The sequence below is a fragment of the Zootoca vivipara genome, chromosome 11 (assembly GCF_963506605.1).
Source record: "Zootoca vivipara chromosome 11, rZooViv1.1, whole genome shotgun sequence".
In the NCBI taxonomy this organism is placed as follows: Eukaryota; Metazoa; Chordata; class Lepidosauria; order Squamata; family Lacertidae; genus Zootoca; species Zootoca vivipara.
Window position 1 is genome coordinate 35,737,397 of NC_083286.1, and position 18,654 is coordinate 35,756,050.

The 18,654-nt window shown below is 46.5% G+C and overlaps 1 protein-coding gene across 5 annotated transcripts in view; it reads left to right on the forward strand.

Moving 5' to 3' along the window:
* The first annotated feature begins 7,314 nt into the window (after window positions 1–7,314).
* The window catches only part of PDE8B (phosphodiesterase 8B), a 49,183-nt gene continuing 37,843 nt past the window's right edge, over window positions 7,315–18,654 (forward strand). For 2 of the 5 annotated variants that reach the window (XM_060280241.1, XM_060280243.1), the window contains exon 1: window positions 7,315–7,531. In XM_060280241.1, the coding sequence (XP_060136224.1) occupies window positions 7,487–7,531 (45 nt within the window). In that variant the 5' untranslated portion in view covers window positions 7,315–7,486. Of the gene's footprint in view, window positions 7,659–10,633; window positions 13,451–18,654 lie in introns of those variants that run through there. The other 3 variants (XM_060280245.1, XM_060280244.1, XM_035099870.2) reach the window with 3 other exon arrangements.

Sequence of the window (18,654 nt, forward strand, 5' to 3'; positions counted from 1 at the left end):
GGAGGTGGGAGGCTCTGGCAGGGTCCTAGAACCCTTCCATCTCTTTCCCAAAGCTTGGAAAGTGTTAACTAGGCTTTGAGAAGGAGGTGGGGGGATTTGAAGAGCCTGTCAGAGCCTCCTGCCTCCTTCCCCAAACCCAGTGCCTTGCTTTGAGAAGCCCCCCCCCCGGCACAGCACCTAGAGCATAGGCACTGCTCACACAGCCCTAAGCCTGCCCCTGCTGCCTTCACAGCCACACAATACCTTGAAAGCATGTGGCATTCCCCCAAAGTATCCTGGGAACTGTACGTTGCACTTCACTGAGCTACTATTCCCACCAAACTTAACCAAGGATTCTTTGGCAGGGGAGTTATGTGATTTAAATGTATGTTGAATGTCCTTTTATGTTTGGTATGGAGTGTGGGTGCTTCTTTTGTGCTTCTTCTGCCTCTCTGAAAAGACAGGTGCTCCCAGGTTACAGGATACTTGCTGAGTCTAGGCAAGCAAGCAGTTGGTTGTCTATGTTTTGTTAAGAGAGAGAGAGATGTTTTGTCTTTAGCAGCTAGCCGTGCCTACACAACTTATCGTTTGATTTCCAAAATACTTGGGGTGGGGGTGGGGATAGGCCACCACATCTGTGCATTCATCAATTTCCCCCTTTGTTCCCAGCCTCGCTCATCACATTTTCATTAGGGAACAGCTGTTAAATGCTCCCTGGGTTTTGTCTTGTTTCGCTTATAATTCTTGCACAAACACAGAATGGCTAATTTATAGCTGGGAAGAATGACAGTGTGAAGCTGTTTTTAATTTAGCTTGGTTCGGTTTTGATGCTAAACTGCAGCTATATCAAAGTAAAATAAAAAAAATTCCTTCAGTAGCACCTTAAAGACCAACTAAGTTTTTATTTTGGTATGAGCTTTCGTGTGCATGCACACTTCTTCACACGAAAGCTCATACCAAAATAAAAACTTAGTTGGTCTTTAAGGTGCTACTGAAGGAATTTTTTTTATTTTACTTCGATCCAGACCAACACGGCTACCTACCTGTAACCTGCAGCTATATCAAATTATTTCTTGTTGGGGTTTCTTATAGCCATCTTCTCTATAAGTCATCCTTAGGCCTATTTCTTTGCCTATATCACAAACGAGGAATATCAGGCCTGGTGGGCAAAGGCAGTCCTCTGTATCGAATGGGGTGCAATGCACTCTGTGCTGCCATTAAAGTTGGCCTAGAAGCTATAGCACCGGAAGAATGGCCACAGCCCATTGATCAGGGATCAGGCAACAATGGCCGTATACTACCCAGACACAGAGGCAGCCAATGAATTGGCACTGGCTTGACAGGTAGCAGGTGTGGTGTCTTGTAAAGTTGGGGGGCTAACAATCCCACAAAAGCACTCACTGCTGGGAGCATCCCAGTCACTGCTAATGGTCAAGAGGTAGGCTTCCCTTCTAGCATAGGAGCCAACTCCTAGAGGCCGTGAGTGCTTCAGCCACCACAAAAAATATTTGAGGGCAGCAGCGTAGCTAACCGCATGGGTGCCTGGGGCGTTGTGTGTGCCCTGCAGTGGGGGGATGTGCCCTTGAGGTGGGACAGGGCAGGGTGCGCCAGAATCCCAGTGCCGAGCCCCGTTCCACTCCAGCACCCTGCAGGACCGCATTGTTTTTTCCAGGCAGCGTGGAGCCTGCAGGCACAGGAAATACGTGTGGGTTGGGCACGGTAAGTGCCGCCCCCTGTGGTGTGGCACGCAGTGTCCCCCCACCCCCTAGCTATGCCTCTGTTTGAGGGGGCTGGGTCCCCACAAAGTTGATGGGCATTCCCATTCAAATGGTGTGTATGCACTGTGTCATGTGATTGATTATGGTGGCGGGGCTTACCTGGGCCACCACAATATTTTATTCAAGTTGGCACCCCTGCCTCCTAGCCTGCAAGGAGAGGGTGTGGGAACAATCCTGTTCTTTGGGAGACTGACTTGTTAGATTCAAGGGAAGATATATAGAGCAATAGCCAGCAGGTAGGGCACATAGGCCCTAAACCTGGATGCTCAGCAGGTGTTTGTGAGGGAGTGCCACATACCACAGACTTCTCCTTCATGGGGGAGGAAGAGGCATGGTCCTTGCCTCTTCGGGGTTTCAGTGGAACTCTGTGTATGTGGTGACAGCTTGTTCTACACCAGAGGTGAGGGCCACATTCCCTTCTAGGGAACTTTCCAGGCGCCACATGCCAGGAGCAAAAATTGAGAGAGCCATGAATGTCACCTTCGCACAGTAGACAAGTTTCTGCACACCTCACATACCCTTTTTGTTCTTGAAGTGCCTTTTCTCCCTGTTTCCCAGTTACCAACATTTCCCCTTAAGCGCAGAAGAGATACAGCCCTGAGCCATGTCCTGTCATCTGAGTTGTGGTCTACATATGTGGGCTTTATGTCCCGGTGATAGTGGTATGCTGAGTTACACCATATCCCATGCTCTGTCAGGATAATGTGGGTGTGAAGGTCATTGACAGGATGACCAGTCCTAATTCCTTCCCTCCCACTGAAGTTAATGGGGAGGAAATTTCTCCTGCCATGGCTTGGCTTTAATTCAGTATTGAAAACTGAATGTTTATTTGCAAAAACAACCTAAGGGCACTGGCATAGAACTAAGTCTGGAATCTCACCACTTTTTTCTCTCTTGCTTCCTCACCCCAAGGAAGCATGCAATGAAGCCGGGATTGTGAATATTGACTGTTCCTCATAAAAGTACTGTGACAATTGTTACATTCAGCTGACAAACACTCTGGAGTAATACTGTAGTGTGGATGAGTTCATTGATGCATCTTCCCACTAGAGGGTGCCTGGACTGCAATGTTAGCAGAATCACATTAAGCAAGTCCCAGTATATATATTGTTGCACGCCACCCCAATCTCTGAGCGGTGCAAGATTCCAGGGGTTCTGGGTCCTTTCCCAGGGTTTGTGTTTCCTTTGGGAATGAAGCACAACGGAGACTGTGGTGTCTTTATGATATATGGTTTATTTAACACAAATATACAACCTGATCCTACGATGGAGGCGTTCACAGCATTAAAACCCCAAAAGGGCCTTGTTTCTCCCATAGCTGCAGGCTTGGATTCAAACAGAGATATGACATCTCTCTCTCTCTCTCTCTCTCTCTCTCTCTCTCTCTCTCTCTCTCTCTCTCTCTCTCTCTCTCTCTGCTTGCTACTTCACTTCTAGGTCACATCACTGCCACTTCTTCAACTCAGTTTGGTCAGACTCATGTTGGTAGCTTTGAGAACACTGTCCAACCATCTCGTCCTCTGTCGTCCCCTTCTCCTTGTGCCCTCAATCTTTCCCAACATCAGGGTCTTTTCCAGGGAGTCTTCTCTTCTCATGAGGTAGCCAAAGTATTGGAGCCTCAGCTTCAGGATCTGTCCTTCCAGTGAGCACTCAGGGCTGATTTCCTTAAGAATGGATAGGTTTGGAGAAGTGTGCATGCACAGTATATGAAGAAGTGTGCATGCACACGAAAGCTCATACCAATGACAAACTTAGTTGGTCTCTAAGGTGCTACTGGAAGGAATTTTTTTATTTTATTTCAACTACGTCAGACCAACACGGCTGCCTACCTGTAAATGGATAGGTTTGATTTTCTTGCAGTCCATGGAACTCTCAAGAGTCTCCTCCAGCACCATAATTCAAAAGCATCAATTTTTCAGCGACCAGCCTTCTTTATGGTCCAGCTCTCACTTCCATACATCACTACTGGGGAAACCATAGCTTTAACTATACAGACCTTTGTCGGCAAGGTGATGTCTCTGCTTTTTAAGATGCTGTCTAGGTTTGTCATTGCCCTCTAAGAGTAATACCTTCACACTTTCCCTTCATATCATGCTCCTCTCTTGCAGATCTCAAGTGAACATGAACAATCTAAAGAACATGACCAACAATAGCAAAAGCTTGCTGTAACAATACAGAGGGTTTAATTCCAGACAACTGAAGTCACCTGAGAAAATATGAAGATAAAGTAAATAGGCTGATTTGCACTGGCACACACCTAATTGTTTTGCTTTTAATTAGGGAGCAGACTTCCATGTCACATCAAAAACTCCATTTGAGAATCTCCTCAGTTTCCAAAGCCATCTGTGATGTTAAAAAGGGGCTTGCTGCTATTTGTGAACCACAACCCCCCCTCCCCACCCCCACCCCAGGTACCCGGAAATAATTGCACTTTGTTTGTAACCAGACTTTGATTTTTACTAGACGCACCCATGGTTGTTGCTTGTTGACATTTACATCTGGAGGCAGTTAGGCCCTTTTGTCACCAACTGGCACTTCTCAAATGACCTCATCTTTGTTTCAGAGCACAATGACTAACTACTTGCATTGCTTCATGGCCAAGTATTGTCTCTTACCAGCTTCCACTTGTTTTTCTGGCCTCTGAAGTCTTGTTTGCCTCCTCTCACTGGGAAGAATTTTAAGAGCATTAAAGGTGAGTGGATACAGGGCCTCCCCCAGTGTATGGGTATGTTCAGTGCCATGTGACAGATCCCCCCCCCCCGGTTAGATTTGCTGGTGACTTCGGGAGTAAGGCTGGTTGCCTTTCCATGTAATATGTGGCTTGGCTTGCTTGCTTGAGTTTTAAGTGTAAAGTTCATTATACAAATGTTACACTAGATGGCAATGGTGAGCTATGGCAAATTCAATATATTTTTTCAAAACATTTTTTTAAAAAAGCATTTCATGATTTTTTTATATACAGTACGTCTAGATTCCACCTTGGATCTCCATTGCACAAGCACCAAGAAGGTGTGGCCTGGATTGTGGGGCTTGTTCTGCAAAAGGGGCTGCTCTGTGGGTGTTCCTGACATTCTGCACACTTCACTTGATTTGATGGACTTTTGCAAAACGCTTCCCAAACTACACACACACAAGCACACAGGTGGAGATGCATATTTGTCTGTCAGGATTACAGGAATGGTCAGATTTTTAAAACGCCACCACTGAATGCAAACAACTTTGATTTATTGACTTTTCCAACACACAAAATTTCAGTTGCAGGTTTCGTTAACAACAATCCCTGGCAGTTGTGTTGTGCTCTCCCCACACTTCCGTGATCTGAGTTTTATTAATATTGATGACTTATTACACATACCGTTTCTCTTGATTGCTCTGTGTTGACCTAGGTACATTTTTTTCCATGCATGGTTACAGAATCAGGATACAAATGCTATTGTTTAACAAAAGCAGATTAATAGGTTACGCATGGCCTCCCATAGAAACTTTTTGCATGTCCACACGTAAATACTACTTTGGGCACTGGGCAAGCTGGAAACTGAAGTTCAAAACAGAGAAAAACAACAACCCTAAGTTAGTTCCAAATGTGAAAAGCAAACCTCCCAAATGTTTGTATTGGATAAGTTCTCAAGTACTGGTAGGTAAACAAAATCCATTACCTGAAACAACCGCTAGGGGAATAACCTGTTAGTGTGTTGCAGCAGACAGTCTCATAGTGGCGCCTTAGAGACTAAAATGGTTTGGAAGGGGTTGCTGTTTGAGTGGATTGGGTTGCATTCTGGTTGAAGTTTCAGGGAGTGTTCTTCACCCCAGGCTTGCTCCTGGAGGCCTTTATGGTGGCTAAGAATGCCTTTGTTCACTTTTGGTTTCTGTCTGTGTGCCTCTATGTTAGTCTGCTGCCTGTAGATGTGATGGAGGATGATGTCTCATCACCTATGTTGAAGTAAAAGTCAGTCCAGTCAGCATGGAATGGGAGGGTAGGGGAACACAACCTTATTCTTCATCTCAAGCAGCAAGATTGTTTGGGATGGCCCTGCCAGATGCTGGGGATGAACGGAGAGGGGTGCTTGTAAACTTCCCAGGAGCATCTGGCAAAATGGTGTGTGAATCAAGATTCTGGACTAGAAGGATGCTTGTCCTGATGCAAAAGGACTCTTACAATGTTGACACTGCATTCAGTTGAACGTAACTAACTTCATTATACATCCGAAACACTCAATAAAAACCAAGTCATCTTAACACTTGCAGCGGGCAGAATAAATCCTTTATTTTGCAGGAGCGTAAAGTTTTAATATATGTAAGGTGTTGGGGTTTTTTGCCTTACACATATAGGTTGTGCTCAGATGTTATATTAAACCATTTTTTAGTGTGATGACAAGGAACTGCACCCCAGCATGGTGCCAAGGAGGGGTTCGGAAGCATTCAATTTCAATTTCCATTAACCAAAGTTTAGCATGTTGTCCCAACCCTAAACTGTGATTAATGTTATCTATCATTTGTTTAAAAGGGACGCAGGTGGCGCTGTGGGTTAAACCACAGAGCCTAGGGCTTGCTGATCAGATGGTCGGCGGTTCGAATCCCTGCGACGGGGTGAGCTCCCGTTGCTTGGTCCCAGCTCCTGCCAACCTAGCAGTTCGAAAGCATGTCAAAGTGCAAGTAGATAAATAGGAACCGCTACAGCTGGAAGGTAAACGGTGTTTCCGTGTGCTGCTCTGGTTCGCCAGAAGCGGCTTTGTCATGCTGGCCACATGACCTGGAAGCTGTACGCCGGCTCCCTCGGCCAATAATGCAAGATGAGAGCCGCAACCCCAGAGTCAGTCACAACTGGACCTAATGGTCAGGGGTCCCTTTACCTTTACAGTACCTATCATTTAAGCATGCCAGCTTCATAACCCATGTCTGAAGCTGACTTGTTTCAAAAAAATAATATTTAACCCACAGATTGTTGGGTTTGGACAGCACAAGAAGCTATGGTTAACCTAACCCAGGAGTAAAAGTTTCCATACTAAGTGAGACAGAGAGAAGATCATTCATGCCAGGGTCTTGTCCTGTTCATATTTAGCTGCATTACATTCAAAAGTGGGCAATAATTAACCACCAGGAGTCTTTGGGATGGGTCCAGCTACGAATCAAATCCTATGAAATCTGCTTTTCCTACGTGATATTGCTATTTCACGTTACCAGAACAACTTAGGATGCAGTTGTAGAAAAGCAGCCACCATGCCATAGTTGGAGTACCCTAAATCGTAACACGTATTCTCACAAACTCCTTATATGGGTATCTTTGCGAGGCATGACCCAGAATGGACTGCTTTTCCTGCTTGGTTTTTAATTCATGAAGATAGTAATCTGGAACTGGCCTGTACTATTGTTGGATAAAATGTTGCTGTGTGCCGTTGTATCTCTAGGAAACAGTGACCATGTGAAAGGCCACTGGTTCCTCTGACTATAGCTCAAGCATAAATGGCAGATGCTTTGAGAGCCAGTCGTTCCATTGGAGGGGAGGACTGTTAGGGAGGGTGGGAGTAGGAGGGGCAGAGATAACTGACCATGACTGGAAGCATATAATAGAAGGTTATCTTCAGTCACCTAAGATGAAAAGCTGTTATATCGGGTTGCTCAAACCAACTCTAAATTAAATAGGCATTGAAAGAAAAGCTAGTGCGAAACCATTTCCATCAGTCTTCTGATTTTGCTTGGAGTGCTACTTTGCCATAGGAATCCCTTCTAATATGAATGGAAGTAGACACCAGGAGACAGACTTGCCTCAGAGGAAGGTAACGAGAAAATGGCACAGAGCTGCTAGAGATTTGCTAAGGAGCAAGGAAAACTAAAGTGACAGACGATTGGGAATGTTGGCAAAGAGATCTAACATAGAACACCTTTAAATCCAGAGTTCTGATGGTAAATATATTAATACTAATGGGTTTTTTTCCTAAATAGCTGAGCAGAAGGGACAAATGTATAGTGTTATCAATGGCCCGCAGGTGCTGGATTCAGGGTTTGTTTTATCTGTTGCTCAAATATAAGGTGGCATTATGCATTTTATGTCCTAGGAAAGCTAACATGGGTAACTATTACGGTATCTGCCTCCTTGGGCTGTTAAAATCTGACAGTTGTCAACAAGAATATGCCTAGCAATAGCATTGCCCAAGAGTTGGTGGATTTCCCCACCTCTCAATAAATAGCATTAAGTGTTGCGTGTGAATCTGATATATTTGTGTTACTTGCTATGATGGTGACATAGATTATGGTTCCTTTGTGCTCTATCCACACCCCTCAAAAGCTGCTCCTGTGGCTTGGGGGACCCTGTGTAACAGTAGGAGACATGGCCTAGATAAGACTGCCATAGATAGGGGAAATTGGATCCCCTACATTGTATAAGTGAATTCACTTTTCTGCTAGTGCAAATCCACTATGGCATATAACCCATTGTTGTATAACCCTTCTAATTATTATTTTGCGACTGCCATTTAATCTATTCTGTGTGGTGCACTTACAGCTTCTGTATTGCAAAGCTAATATTCAACATAACCTCTTAAAAACAACAAAGACACTGTTTTAAAGCTTCTCTTGCTGAGAGCTTTGTTTACTGCACAGTGTTGGGATTTTGCCCATGCAGATCCTTTAACTGATTGCTGTCCTTCTGTTTCTGTACAGACATGCTTTTAATCTCACCACTGTAAGGGAAATCCTCCCAGAAACTATTGTTAAATGCTCCTCACTCCCCTGAATGATGGGCAAATCCAGGGGCAGTATTACCAGATTTTGTTTTCTAGGGAGCAAGAGAGCAAGGAAACTTACAGCATCCTAGCAAGATATGCTTTGTTGACAAATAGGCAAGCAGAGCATAAGTGGATGCATAGAGACTCTCCCTAGAAGGTAGCAGATCCACTATTCTGCATCAGATCCCCAGATAGGGACCTCCTGCAGTCCTAGGTGCTTTGCCTTCAGCCAAATCACAGCAGTCTCAACTCACATTTTGGGTAACTTAAATAGCAGACAGCCACTGCGGACAGGAGCTGAGCTCGGCTACTGTTCAAAATTGGCACTACTGCCCACCATTGAAAAGGATTTGGGACTCCAGCAGGGAGAGCATAGAATGGTGGCACATATGGGCTGGGCTGGTGAAGGGCCATATAGACTCATAGAGCTGGAAAGGACCCTGAGGATCATCTAGTCCAACCCCCCTGCAATGCAGGAATAGGGAGGTGTCCCTTACGAGGATCAAACCTGCAACCTTGGCATTGTCAGCACCACACACTAACCAACTGAGCTCTCCTGGTTGACAGTTGGGGCCATGTCTGTTTTCTTTGAACTCTCTGTTGATCAGGGGTGTCAAACTCAAATTCATCGGGGGCCGCATCAGCAGTTTGGTCACCCTCAAAGGGCCGGTTGTATCTGTAGGACTATGTGTCCACTCTTTATTCTCATAAATTATTGTCACTGCATTCAATTATTACTGTTTTTTGTAATAATGTAAGTAATAACTAGCTCTGAAAGCAGAAACATAGTCAGAATAATGGCAAGTAGATATTCAAATGTACAATTATTGTACAATTTATTGAAAAATGATTTTTGGTAACTGCACTGGGTGGTGGAGGCTCGCTAGGGTTTCATGCAGGACCTTTGCAGAGCTACTAGTACCTGGAGATGCTGGGGTCCTTCTGCATGCAGGACAGATGTTCTGCCAGTGAGCCACCACCCTTCACCAAAGGGACTGGCTGAGGTTGACTCACTGAAGCTGCTCTCCTGGTTCCAGGGTTTAAGGGCCAGAAGTATAAAGCAGCATCCTATGTTTCTGAGGAGGGGGAGGGGAGGAAGGAAGGAAGGAAGGAAGGAAGGAAGGAAGGAAGGAAGGAAGGAAGGAAGGAAGGAAGGAAGGAGGGAGGGAGGGAGGGAGGGAGTGGGAGGGAGAGAGGAAGGAAGGAAGGAAGGAAAGAGGGGAGAGAAAGAAGAGTAGGAAATAAGGAAGGGAATAAAGAAGGGGGGAAAGAAAGAGGGAGAGAAGATGGAAAGGGAGAAAGAAGGAAGGAAGTAGAGGGAAAGAAAGAATAAGAATGAGGGAGAGGGAGAGGAAGAAAGTTGGAAGGACGGAAGGAAGGAAGGAAGGAAGGAAGGAAGGAAGGAAGAAAAAGAAAGAAAGAAAGAAAGAAAGAAAGAAAGAAAGAAAGAAAGAAAGAAAGAAAGAAAGAAAGAAAAGAGGGAGCAGGAGGGAGAGAGGAAGGAAAGAGGTGAGAGAAAGAAGAGTAGAAAAGAAGGAATAAAGAAGGAAAGAAAAAGAAAGAGGGAGAGAAGACAGAGATAAAGAAGGAAGGAGAGGGAAAGAAAGAATAAGAACGAGAGAGAGGAAGAAAGAAAGGGAGGGGGGGTCGCCGCCTTGATTCAGCGCCAGAAAAGAGCGCGAAGGGACCCAGGGGCAAAAAGCATTTCCCCGGCCCCAGCTGTTTGTTGGCGCTTTGTTGGCGCGGCGCTTCAGCAGCAAGGTCCCACTGCTGGGTCCCACTGGCTGGGGCGCTCGGCGGGCCACATGACGAGGTCTGGCGGGCCGGATTTGGCCCCCGGGCCTTGTGTTTGACACCCGTGCTGTTGATAGTGTAGACAATTGCTCCCATCTTTTAAATATCTGAAACCATCCACAAATCCCACTTGTCCTTTCTCTATTCCACACCTTGAAAATTCTTTCAATACTTCCTCATAAATCACACATTCTATCTGCATTATTATCTCAGTAGCTTCCTTCTGCATTATTTCCATCTTGTCAATATACATCTTAAACAGATCACAAAACTCCAGTTGTGATACAGCAGTGCTCTGCTATTGTCTTCCAAGTATTGGGAAATAACTGTAGCAATTAACACAGACTAAGATGAAACAACTCCATCTCCCATCTTAGTCTGTGTTAATAAGATTGCTACAGTTATTTCCCAATACTTGGAAGACAATAGCAGACCACTGCTATAAACATTTCACTTTGTTTGTTTATCCAGTTTATGTTCCCCTCTTCTTCTCAAAGGAATACAGCATGGCAAAAACACATCAACAATAAAAAACATTTTAAATACAGTTATAAAAACATCATCTCAACCAGTGATTCTGGATGTCACAAACAGTATATTTTAGCCATCAAACGCCTGGGTAAACAGAAACATTTTAAAAATCGCCCTGAAAGTTAGCAATATTGGAGACAGACACACCTCACCAGGGACAGCATTCCACAAATAGAGAACCACCACTGAAAAGACCCTGATCATCAACCAGGCATCTCCCAGCGGTAGCACTACTGACAAGGTCTCCCCTGCCAATCATAGGGTGTAATATGGTTGATACTTGTTTGCGTCATCTTCAATTTGTTATTCAATATAGTACATTCAACATAAATTCTTGTGGCACCTGAAAGCCTAACATAGCATAAGCTTTTGTGGCTTGTGGTCCACTTCATTAGATGCATAAAACATAATCCTGAATTAGCAAGCATACAGACACAATTCAATGTTCCAGTTTATGCATCTGATGAAGTGGACTGTGGTCTATGAAAACTTATACATTACCTTGGCTTTTAAGCTTCTACAAGGTTCCTTGTTGCTTCTGCTACAACAGCCGAATATGACTACTGTACTTTTCTGGAAATTATGACACCTACGTCTTTCTCGGAATAGCTGTTGACATACCATCATTATTAGATTTGTATTGTATGTCTGGAATCTTCTTAAATCATTTATTAGGAACACACTGTACTTTTGTAGCACTTTTAGCTAAGTGCTTTTAAAACGTGTGTATAAGTAAGAACTAAGATGTGCCTCTTATGCAGAGCTAAGTGAAAGGAACCATGAAAAAGGGCACCGGAAAGTGTTGTTGCCAGATTGGCATCATTTTATGCCATCAATCGCACTCACAGGAATCACTGGTGAGAGGCTGTGTCTGGGTGTGCATGCACTCGGATGCACATCACACCCACCATGTGGTCTCCTGTGGATTATTTGTCCCAGCATTGCCTCTCTACATTTAGTGGTATGGAGCAAACACAGCAGATTTGTTTACCTGAGATCTCGAATCCTGCTATGTAGAAAGATCAACTTTTCTTTCTACTGACCCAAACATGGATAGCTATGCAAAAGGTGGGGATGAGGCAGCTTTCCCCCACCCCACCAGCAGCCTTCTTCAGATAGGCATTCAATCAGGAGGAATAATTATTATCCTGCCCTATACCCGTAGATCTCAGGGTAAAGGAGGAGGCAGCACCACAACAACAGAAGACTCAGCCCCTGATTCACTGTGTAAATCGTTCTTCATGATTAGGAACCCTGCACAAAGAGAGCCTTACCCTTTGCATGTACAGCTATAGGTGTGGGGGCACTCTACCCATTATAATACTGTAAATGCACCCTGCCCAGACAGAACCTGCTACCACTCTGCCCCAAGGGCATTTCTTTTACCTAAAATGAATGGCTAAGGGGGTCAATAGTATCCAGAGAAATTCCATTCCCTGGATTGCACCTTAGTGTTTTCCCGTACAATAAGGAAATGGTTCCCATTAATTCCTATGGAGAAAGTGAAGCAGCAGCGCTCCTCACATATCCCTGTTTACCAGCTCGTCATTTCCTTTTGCCGACCCATTGAGCTGGGGCAAATTGTGGCCCTCCGGATGAAGATGGGACTCCAATTCCCATCAGCCCCGTCCCATCAGGGATGATGGGAGCTAGAGTCCAAAAAACAACAGGTTGCCAGAGCCAAACAGCCCGGCGCTCTGCCTGTGGCCAGACTTCAGACGTAGGCGCGAGAGGCGCGCAGGGCTGCGTGCGGGTGCTGAGAGAGAGAGAGATGAGAGCGAAGAGAGATGAGGCTGCCACTAGAGACCGGAGCAGCCGGGATTGCGGCAGCCGCGAAAGGTGAGCGAGGCGGCAGGGCAGCTGCAGGCAGGCTCTGCTCCGGGCAGCAGCGCGCAAAGTTCCCCCAGGAGGGCAGCCTTCCGGGTTCCTTTCCCGCCTCCCGGAGCGGGGTATGAAAGGATGCCCTGATGGAGCGCAGCGGCGGGCTCCAGCTGCCCCTCTGCGGTCGGCGGCAGGAGGTGGCCGGGGACTCCCGCCTCGCCAAGCAGGCAGCAGCGTCGCGGGGAGCCGATGGGGCGCCGTAGAGAGACCGCGAAGCAAACACCTCTTGGCGCCCTGAGGCGGGCGGCGCGCGCCGCTTGTGCCGAGTGAGAGGCGAGGCGATGTTCAGCAGCACCAGGCCGGCGCCGGCGGCTCCCTAGGCTGGGCTGAGCAGCGCTGGAAGCTCTGAGGGAGCCTCTCTTTGCCGCCTGGGCAGCTCCTCGCGGGGAGCTTCGCGGGCCCCGCCGGCTTGCTTGGCGCGAGGGGCGGCGAGGCGGCTGCGGAGGGATGGGCTGCGCTCCCAGCATCCACGTCTCGCAGAGCGGCGTGATTTACTGCCGGGACTCGGACGAGTCCAACTCCCCGCACCAGACCACCACCATCTCGCAGGGCACCGCCGCCACCTTGCACGGCCTCTTCGTCAAGACCGACGCGGCCGACTCCATCCCGTCGGTCCTCGCCTACCAGAGCCGGCAGCCGCCGCCGCCGCCGCCAAACTGCCCGGCCCACAGGCGCAGGAAGCCCGCCGGCCGAGAAGGCAGGAGCGGGGTGCACCACTGCTGTGGCGTCGAGGCAGAGACTCAGACCAGCCAGACCGACGTCAAGGTAAATGAGGCGAGGGGCGGGTTGGTGCCAGCACCGCGCAGGACAGCCTTTGGGGGCGAGAAGGTGGGAGACTCAGCTGGGGGGGGGGGCATGAGGTGAAGAAAAGGGACCGTGTGTGTGTCCCGTTGCCTCACCAGGGGTCAAGACGACCGCTTGAAGGAACTACCCTAAGCAGACTTGGACGAATATGGTCAGTTTAAAAATCCACCCCAGTGGGGCCTATGCACTGGAAGGCAGAAACTTTCGACTGGCAAACCTTTCCCCCAGTGGGACACCCTCAATGCATGTTGGCTATTAATTTGAGGTGGCCACCCAAGGAGGGCCTCGGGCTATGGGAGGTGTCCCACTGGGGTGTGGGTGTGTGCTTTTGAAACTTTAGCCCGTGCCAAGTTTACCACCTTACTCCCTCTCTGACCGACTGTCTGACTCCTAAACGGCAACTTGGGGAGGGTGACTCCCCCCCCCCCAAAAGGGACTTTTAGCAGCTGATGGGTGTCTCTTCACTTGTTTCCCAGGAGATGAGCAGCAAGAGCCACAAAGAGAGGAGGGCTAAGGAAATGGCAGCATCGATAGTGCGCTCTAATGTTTTTGTCTCCTACATGGTGCTGTTTTCTCTGGCAGTGGCAAAAAGCCTCTCATGCTCTGAACAGAAGAGAAGGGAGCATGGTGCTGAAAAGCTGCGGCTTGTGCTGGGCAGAGATGCTGCTGCGGATGCACATGGGATGCAGCTGAAAGGAGCTGTTGCCATGGCACCCCAGTGACTCACTCCTGCTACATGTCCCTCCCATTCTGGCTACGTTCTGGTACATGCACATAGGTGACCACACTCACGTACAGTATTGGCAAGCAGCTACAATGCTGAAGCTCAGGGTCAAAGGTACAGCACATCCTGAAGGCTTCTGTGCATTTAGTTTTGTCAGGCCATTTGCCTTACTCATGAAAATGCACCTCAGGTGTGCCTGCATTTATTTGAATATAGTATTCTAAGATGTTGCAGCAGAAAGATGGGTTAATGCAAAGATAAAAATAAAAAATCCTTCCAGTAGCACCTTAGAGACCAACTAAGTTTGTCATAGGTATGAGCTTTCATGTGCATGCACACTCGTATCCCAAAAGGACAGAAGCATGAATTAATTTAAATGTGACAGTTTCCAGGGCGGTAGCCATGTTAATTTGTCTGTTGCAGTAAAAACAAGCTATGGGACCTTAAATGTTCAACAGATTTATTATGCCATATTCATGAACTACAACTGATGGAGTGGACTATAGGTTATAAATGCTTATGCCATAATAAATGTTAGTCTTTACGGTAAGATGCCGCAAGACTTTGTAATAGGAGTGGGGGATGAAGGGTGGGTGATACTGTGTGTCTATCCGCCCCGCCCCACAGCTTTTAAATATTCTGGATAAACAATATGTAAAACTTAGACTGTTTCTGGGAACCTGATTGATTTTTGTTTACAGTAATGGGCGACTAGGCTGTTAGCAGCCAGAAGTATTCCGAGTTCCTGGGACTGGGAGCCCATAGAATTTAGCAAGATCAAACATATACACAGACAGGGTGGTGTAATGATTAGGGCATTCAGCTTATAAAAGGGAGACCAGAGTCATATCAGTGTTTGCAGTGAAGTTCAGTAGGCAAACTTGGAGCTAGTTATCATCCCTCACCCCAATGTAGCACATAGAATTCTGAAAATAAAATGGGATAAATGCATGTTACCCTGAACTCTTTGGAGGAAAGATGGGATAGAATGGTGAGGAATAAATAAGGCTAGAACCAGTCACAATGGGCAAGGGATATTGAGTTTCTAGCTACTGTATCTCAGATTCATGAAATCAAGGCTAACATCAACATTTAAAAATAGAATTCGGGGAAAAAAGGATAGGAAAGAGGTAGAGACTAATGGCCAAAATGAAAGATCAGCACCAATTAGACCAGGGGTCCCCAAACTTACCCGGCTTTGGGCCGGATGCCCGCTGCACCAATTGCGTGTGGGCCGGCGGGTGGGGGAGCACGTGCGGGGGCGCACAGCTGTGCGCGCCCATGCGCAAACACTATTTCTGGCACACTCTTGACCTGGAAAGCGCCGGAAATAGCTTGTGCGCATGTGCAGAAGCCTCCTCTGACCCGGAAGTACACCGGAAATGATGCGTGTGCGTGCGCACAAGCTATTTTCATCGCTTTTTCGGGTCAGAAGTCGGCAGCCGCGCCGCGCCGCACCGCGCCATCAAGAGCGGGCGGCGGCAGCAGGTGGCCGGGGTCCCCGGGGCCGCATAAAAGAGCCTTGGGGGCCGTATGTGGCCCCCGGGCCGTAGTCTGGGGACCCTGAACTAGACAGTGTCCTGGTTCACTTGTAAGGTAAAGGGGCCCCTGACCATCAGGTCCAGTCGTGTCCGACTCTGGGGTTGCGGCGCTCATCTCGCTCTATAGGCCGAGGGAGCCAGTGTTTGTCCGCAGACAGCTTCTGGGTCATGTGGCCGACCTTTCGATTGGCAAGCCCAAGCAGCACAGTGGTTTAATCCACAGTGGCACCCACGTCTTAGCACCTCATTTAAAAGGAATGATAAAGAACAGAAAGACCCTTCAGTGACACCATTCTCCTCTTACCTTCAATTCATGTGGAGAGAAAATGTGCCACTCTGCCAGGAATTTCACTGGATTGTTTATCCTTCAGTGGGATAGGCAGGCTTACAGCTGCAATGCCATCTGGCTCTCATGCTGCAAGTAAATCATAACTACCTGGAAAAATAGTCCCATTCGGGTGCAATCTTATAAAACACAGTGGTGTGTCAGCAACCTTAGCAGCATATATACATTATGGTGATTTGTTTTTCCTGTTCAGATAAAGTTTAATTACAACCCCATCTTTTATAGTCAGGGCAGATTAAAGCAGGTATGTTGAATGGGTTTTGAACTCAGAAGTGAAAGTAAGTTCTCAAGCCACTTTAACAAAATGTGGTAAGACATTTTCCTGAACACCGTTTTTTTAACCCCTTCTTTTTAATTATGCCAATTTGCTTTGCAGATAGCTTAGAAGGCTTTGTGTAGGATTTCTATAAATAGGGGTGCTAGTTAAATGATGAAGTGCTGGCAGCAGTTATCTTCATTATGAACCAGTTATATAACTCTGTTATAACATTTTTCGTATTCTTGAGAAGTAGAAAGATGCGTTCACCTCTCTTCTTTTATAATAAAGTCTGAAAATTCACCATGCAATATTATAACATAGGAAGAGCTAGAAGGAATCAATAACAACACCTATTTGCCATGCTGTGCTACAACAGGGGCAGCACAGAACTGAGAGATTTCTGTATTAAGAAAGCTACTTTAAATGCTTCATAATGCTGGTTTATATTCCAGACTTTGGAAATCTAAAAAATATATCAAGTCTAGCTTTTTTTTTTTAATGATGAGGAGGACCAGAAACCTATTTTCAAGAGACAGCTGAAAATAATTAAAAAAAATTTAGCTACTCGAAGCTGTTGGCTCAGGACACTGCAGAATGCAAGGTCATGTAGTGTGTAAGGCAACATTTTAGGGCACAGAAACCCAGTGCAAGGGTGAATGCTGAAAAATGTGAAGTTTGGTACATTATTAACAGGTTGTAATTCAAATAGTTATATTAGTTTTGATCATTGTTTAGCTAATGAGTGCATTTGTACTGCAGAAATAGTTATCAATAATTCCTAATGTATGCCTTAAATAACAGCCCATTTTGTAGTTTCCTGACACAATGCATACAATACCCCCAAAAAAATTTTTTATAGGAAATAGTAGCATATATAAATACTACCAGTTAACCGCATCAGCCCAATGAAAGTACTATAAGATTTCCATATGAATGAAAACAAGAGTTGCATTATAAGGGCACAAACCAGCCAATAAGCACTATTAAAATTTATTATTAGTATTAGGAAATATTTCTTGGCTTCTGCGAAAACTGGCTCTGTGTGGCACATCCAATTATAAAAGGTCTTTAAAAACAAATAGCACATGGTCTGTGCTGCAGTGAGATTTGATAAAGCAATTCAAAATTAACAGGAATAGAAAAGACAAATATCCTTTCAGTAGGCATTCTACCCAGGCAAGGATTTCATCAAAGAGAAGGTATAAAATGAATCAAGAAACAGAATTATACAACTGTAGAGTTGGAAGGGATTCCTGAGAGTCACCTAGTCCAACCCTTGAGAAATCTGTTTTTCTCTTCCTGCTGGCTAATTGTATTCTACCCTTGCTTGTTCACACAATACATAGGTATAGTGGGTGCTGCTCGCAATTGGCTGAACTCTTCAGGTGTTAGAACGGAGCTGGGGTGAAGGCAGTGGGCTCATGGCACCACTGGCATTGACTTGGGTATTCTGGTGTCACAGTGAGGTTGTCTGGAGTATGGGCAGGAGTCAGGCTCTGGGGCCTGTAGGGCTTTGCAGGACTGGGGCCTGCCTCAGCTTGTGCTGGAGAAGCAAGGAGTGGCCACTCAGGTGAAGACCTCAGCTTGTGCTGGAGAGGCAAGGAGTGGTCACTCAGGTGAGGCCACTTGATACTTCACTGCACCTGGTGGCAGGAGCTGGGAGGGATAAAAGCTCAGTATTTCCATTCAGCTCTTGGCCACAGCAACACTACCCCACAGCAACACTGGTTGCCTCTGGCCTCTCGCTCCTTGGACCCTTGCCTTGCCGACGCCTTGATCCTCGACCCTTGGACCTTTGCCTTGCTCCTTGACTCCCAGACCTTCGCCTCTGCCTTGCTCCTTGACCCTGCGACTGCCTGCTGCTGGACCCTCAGCCCTGCACCTGCTCCTGCTTCTACTTCACCATCTTGCCTCTGGTCCTGACGTCCTCAGTCAGGGCTTCAAGTGCCCGCCGACCGAACCATGACAGAGATAAGCAATGCAGAGTAGCAGAATAGCTTAGAATTTTAAGACTAAGGACTTGTCCACAATACTTCTTGTCCCATGCCTAGAAAGCATGGATCCGAGTGGTTTTGCCTTTGCCCCAACACTTCCCGCAGAAAACCCCTCTAGCGCCAAGTCGGAACAAATGTCAATCTGTGGAAAAGCTGATTGCCATCCAGCGCGAAATACTGGGCTTCCCCGGGAGAAAGTGGCAGGGCAAATGGAGGTGCGGATAATCCCTAAGATTGATGTGTGACTTTTGTTAAATTAACCATATAAATAGTACCTGTAGGCTGATGACTTTAGAAAGAT